The sequence below is a fragment of the Orussus abietinus genome, unplaced genomic scaffold (genome assembly GCF_000612105.2).
Source record: "Orussus abietinus isolate OABI.00-Male unplaced genomic scaffold, Oabi_2.0 scaffold269, whole genome shotgun sequence".
Lineage (NCBI taxonomy): Eukaryota > Metazoa > Arthropoda > Insecta > Hymenoptera > Orussidae > Orussus > Orussus abietinus.
The window spans coordinates 24893-30892 of NW_019394478.1; the positions used below are offsets into that span (position 1 = coordinate 24893).

The window sequence follows — 6000 nt, forward strand, 5'->3', positions numbered from 1 at the left end:
ATTGATGACCTATCATTTATTACCTATGTGTATAGCTTTGAGTAAATGTGATTTGCCAATCGCGTTAGATGCTTGGTTTTGATGTTAGGCATGTCAACTCTGACGGCTCAAGCAACGCAGCTTCGCGGTCGTTCAAAGTGGAACCGCGAAGGGTTTATTCAAGCCAATTTATCTTACGTTCATTGATGACCTATCATTTATTGATTATGCGTCTAGCTTTGAGTAAATGTAAAATTTGCCAATTGCATTCCGTGGTTTGTTTTGATGATAAGTGTAGCTACGAGTGAATGTGAGATTTTTCCAATCGCATTTCATGGCTAGTTTTCGTGATAAGAATAAGTATTTGTAAATATGAAATTTGGCATTCAAATTTCATGGTTTGTTTCGATGATAAGTATAGTTTTGAGTAAGTATGAAGTTTATCAATCTCATTTCACGGTTAGGTTCGACGATGAACGTAGCTACGAGCAAATGTGTACTTTGATACTCGTATTTCGTGATAAGTGTAGCTACAAATAAATATGAAGTTTGGTAACCGCGAATGAATTTAATCATCTGATAAAGAGCAATGAACTGGTAAATTTTTGACAATTATACGGGTTTTTGGAAAAAATGTAGAATTTTTGTTTGCAAAAGAGAGGGTCTCAAGAAGAATTTCTTAAAGCCTATTCTTTAATTTATCAATTTCATTTCACGGTTAGGTTTGATGATGAACATAGCTACGAGCAAATATATAATTTGATATTCGTATTCAATAATAAGTGTAGCTACAAGTAAATATGAAGTTTGGTAACCGCGAATGAATTTAATCGTCTGATAAAGAGCAATGAGCTTTTTTTAATTAATAAATTTTTTAATGAATAAATTTGTTAATCTCATTTTACGGTTAAGTTTGATGATGAAAGTAACTACAAGCCAATATACAATTTGATACTCGTATTTCATGATAAGTGTAGCTACACTTAAATATGAAGTTTAGTAATCGTTAATGAATTTAATCATCTGACAAAGAGCAATGAATTGGTAAATTTTTGACAATTATACGAGTTTTTGGAAGAAATGTTGAATTTTTCTTTGCAAAAGAGAGGGTCTCAAGAAGAATTTCTTTAAGCCGATTAACTTTTATTTGTTTCTTACCGCGACACTGATTACATTTTTTTTTCTTATGAGAATGAATTTACGGTTTGTCAAATTTATACTTTTTTTTTGTTTTATGGAGTGCGTGAATATAATGATAGTCGATTTGGAAAACTTTGGAGTATGCTTTGACAACGATAAATATTTGCCAGAGATAGAAAGTCTGAGTTTACGTAAACATTTTTTGGAAATAAATGTAATGAATTTTTGTATGATATTTGTAAATGAACAAGATAAATGTTGATAATTTTTTACAAGAGCTTTTTGCACGGTATTTATCATTGCTGTGTTACTTGGGACAATCCTGTAAAATCAGTCAACCCGATTATATACTTTTGTAAAAGGGAATAAATACCATTTTGTTTATTTTCTAAGTGCAGGATTTGTACAATAATTTCGCAAAGAAGGATCGAAAGAGTAGTAATTTAAAAGAGGAGATTTTTTTCGTTAATTTATAAATTCTCTGTAGCATTAGTGACATGACAAATTCTGATAAATTTTTTACGGTAAATTCTAATTTTCAAACGCCCGGATTTCAATAATTTCGAGAAAATTAAAATTCAATTTCCGAGAAAATAAATCCAATTCTTTTATTAGTAAACAATAATATATTCATGAAAGACTTTAAAAAAATGTCACGTAGTAGGTACATAATTAATCAAAACGATTGAAATAATTTTGCGGCTATGCCATACATGATATGTGCAAGTAAAGGCAAAATGAGAATTTATTTTTAATTTTATATAAATTCGGTCGCTCTTTAAAATATTCTCATTACAATTACGGTTTTCTAAGAAATACATATGCATATTGAAATTAAATTAAAATTTAATTAAACGCTATCGATCGACTTATTCGATTCAAGCATATTCAATCAAATATTATCTTGCACAAGGGTGGATTAAATAAAGCAACATGCAAATTTTTAATAATGTAATATGTTACTCGAAAGAATTAGGTAAAATGTTTAAATTTAGAGAAATAATGATAATTGTTTAGTTGAAAATGTGCACTTAAGTCATTCAAATTCGATGCGACAGATTTAAGAAAATGTATAATTTCACTTTATTTAATTAAATCGCCAGGCAGACAGGTGCTTTCGATTATTCTGTGCAATATTTTGACTGATACTTTATTTTAAAATCCTGCGCTATTAAAAATATATGCGTACACCGAGGGAAAAATAAAAATCTGATGCATATTTGTGAGAGTGCAGACAACATTTCAACAATTTATTTAATTTTTAATCTCTATTTTATTTCTCATTTCTTTAAAACGGTCTATTAAATTCATGCTCCGATTAATTTTTATCTGTAACAAATTAGATTTTTCTCTCTGTGTACAAAGAGGAAATTACACGTGATTTATAATTTGCATCTAGTTTATTAACCCATTACCTGTTCTTAACCCAGCTTGACACTTATTATCGCATATGAAGCAACACCTTGAAAACTATTATCATTTTCACATTACTATACATCGTAATTAATTAATTTTTCAGAAAAACAGAGACAACACAAATGTTAGTCCAAATTATTTCCTGGCTGTTCATTGGTAGCCATAGATTTTATGAATTTTGAAGAAGCGTTTAATAAAATAATAAGGTAGAATTAGTTATATCAATAGCAACCCGATTTTTAATAAATTCCAATATTATCACATTAATATAAGCGACACAGTGAAATTTAGAAATACTTCCCTAGTAGCATAGAATAATTTCTAAATATTTCTTTGTAATCTTTGCTAAATATCTCAAGCGACATATTTTTTAACATTTCTTGTAGATTTCATTCGAAGATATCTGAAATATTTGTTGAAAATCTCAATGACATAATTAGTTTCAATAATTTATAAACATATATAGAAATTATATTTTTTAATTTATGAACATGTAATAAAATTACATTTCTTTTACTTCATGATTATTATCGGACACTTCATTTGGTATCAAAAGACACAAGAAATTTTTCTAATATTTTCGTTCCGCTATTTCATTATGGGAGCAAAACGTGTGATTTTGATTTTAAGTATTTTTAAAACGTTTACAATGTATTCGGCAGATAATATTTAAAAAATATTTGTATTAAAATGAAACGAAACGTTTTGTATATCTGGTGGAAAAATATTATGAAAACCCATGAAGCCAATATTACATAAACATTATAGAGATAATATTCTAAAGTAAACGTTTTACAAATGTATCAAATTTCTGGTAAATATTTACAAAATGTACGATATTCGTTAAATATATAGAATGAAAACCCATGGAGCTAATATTATATAAATATTATAGAGATAATATTCTAAAGTAAACGTTTTACAAATATATCAAATGTTTGGTAAATATTTACAAAATGTACGATATTCGTTAAATACATAGAAAATATAGGACAAATATTTTGTGCTACTAGGGCTAGTTCTTAGCGACAGATATGCCGAATAATTAATTACGACGTATCGTGTACTTGCATTTTGGATGCATTTCAGTCACCGAAAAAACGAGTTGTTAATGCTAATTTCGATGTATATATATTTCAAGCGAAGTGGTCATTTTCTTTCGTGACAAGTAATGGGTTAAGCGGCGTTGTTCTAAAAGTGAAATGAAAATGTCTACTCACTACCTCAGCCCAGCCAAAAGTGTCGTAGCATACCGAGCTCTTCTTTCAGGGATATCAATCACTTGTTAATCCTTCCTGTCGACTATTGAATTGCACTAAAAAGCTGCACGAATCAAGCGGCATATTTCGTCTCATGCAAAGAGCTGATCGGAGCCACAAGGCACTCTAATTCTGGCTCATTGCGCTCTTAAATCCATACTCGGGACTAACCTTTGTGATTTTGGGTGCCATGCCGCTGGACAGTGGGCTCTAACATATACATATATACAGATAAAGTGTGAATGAAAAGCACTGTAGAATCGAAAAGCTTTACGAGGTGAGCTTTCGAGGTGGTCGTCACTTTAAGTTCTCTCTTGGAAAGTATACGACTTAAATTTATTTACAAGGAAGGTACCCCAGGTCGACCCCTCCGATTTGATTTCCTTTATAATATCTTATAGTAGACTAAAAACTAAGCGACACGTATTTTTTTTTAGCTGCCATTAAACGCTTCAAGGGGGTGAAACCACCATCCAAAGTAAGGCATGTCAAGGGGCGATTTGGCAGTTTCACCCACAAGAACATAATATTTTTTAACCAATCCACCTGGAAAAAGCTTTCTCATAACGAAAAATGAATAATATAATTTTCTGAATTAAAAAAAAATTAAGGAGTGAGCCACTCTTCACAGGCCTTATTTTAGATGGTGGTTTCACCCCCTTAAGGTGAAGTGACACCCCCTGCAAATCAGTCGATTCGAATACAATACTTTTTTTTAAGGGTATTAGACCAAACTGTCCGAAACTTTGATACATCACTCCTGATCATCTAAGAATTGTCCTGACACATTCAAAATTTGGATTTTTTGTAAAAATTCTTCGATTTAGCCCACACCAGAACCAAAATGACGTCAAGCTCTCATATTTCGATTAATATACAATTATCAAAGGATCTGATATGAGAAACGAAAGGGTCAGGAGAATTTTACGACAATTTAAAACACTCTGGTAATTGATAAACTCGCATTTGAACGGGATAAAGCCAAAAAAAAGGTGTTTTACGCGCTTCTATACTAAAACGATCGCAACTTCACCTTAAGGTGAAGTGAAACCCCCTTCAAATCAGTCGATTCAAATACAATACTTTTTTTCAAGGGTATTAGACCAAACTGTCTGAAACTTTGACACATCACTCCTGATCATCTAAGAATTGTCCTGACACATTTAAAATTTGGATTTTTTTGAAAAAATTCTTCAATTTATCCCACACCAGAACCAAAATGGCGTCAAGCTTTGATATTTCGATCAATATACAATTATCAAAGGCTCTGATATGGGAAACGAAAGAGTCAGGAGAATTTTATGACAATTTAGAACACTCTGGTAATCGATAAACTCGCATTTGAACGGGATAAAGGCAAAAAAAGTGTTTTATGCGCTTCTATACTAAAACGATGGGAATACGAGGTCTCGGAGTGAACATTTAATTGACCTGAAAATCACAGATGGCGCAGGGAGTTCCACTACTGTCAATTAGGACCCCAGAAAGCATGAATCCAGAGGATTTCTGGAGTTTTACTTCGATTTCTTTATAATTATTGTATGAAAACAACAAGTGGAGTATGCCATTTGGTACAATACCCAATATGATTCGACACGGCTGTCAATATGAAAATGAACGGCGGCAACGTAGGCATTTAGAAAAAATCTTCTTTTCGACGTCGATCAAGTTCCTCGACGTGTTTCACTTCACCTTAAAGTGCTTAATGGCAGATAAAAAGAAATACGTGTCGCTTAGTTTTTAGTCTACTATAACATATTATAAAAGAAATTAAATCGGAGAGATCGACCTGGGATACTTTCCTTGTAAGAAAAATGGAAAAGTGATGAAAGTGTCTAATCATTTTTTATTCCTCATCAATTGACTTATAATAATTGTAAATATGACTGGCAATTAAATACTCATTCGAAGTATTCAGAAACTACGGCTCGTGCTAGGGAAATGTCAAACGAGCTGCCCCTAGTAGCATAGAATAATTTATAAATATTTGTTTGCAATCTTTGCTAAATATCTTACATGACAGATTTTTTCAGATTTCTTGTAGACGTCATTAGAAGATATGTGAAATATTTCTTGAAACTCTCAATGACATATTTAGTTTCAATAATTTATAAACATATAGAGAAATATTTTTTAACTTATTAACATAATAAAAATTCATTTTTTACTTCACGATTATTATCGGACACTTCATTTGGTATAAAAA

General features: G+C 31.1%; 1 protein-coding gene across 1 annotated transcript in view; it reads right to left on the minus strand.

Moving 5' to 3' along the window:
• Positions 1-6000, minus strand: part of LOC105695190 (gamma-aminobutyric acid type B receptor subunit 2) — a gene marked incomplete at its 5' end in the record, with an annotated part of 103689 nt that overhangs the window by 22805 nt on the left and 74884 nt on the right. The window contains one exon of the mRNA XM_023432490.1: positions 3966-4107. Coding sequence (XP_023288258.1) covers positions 3966-4107 — 142 coding nt within the window. The remainder of the gene's footprint in view (positions 1-3965; positions 4108-6000) is intronic.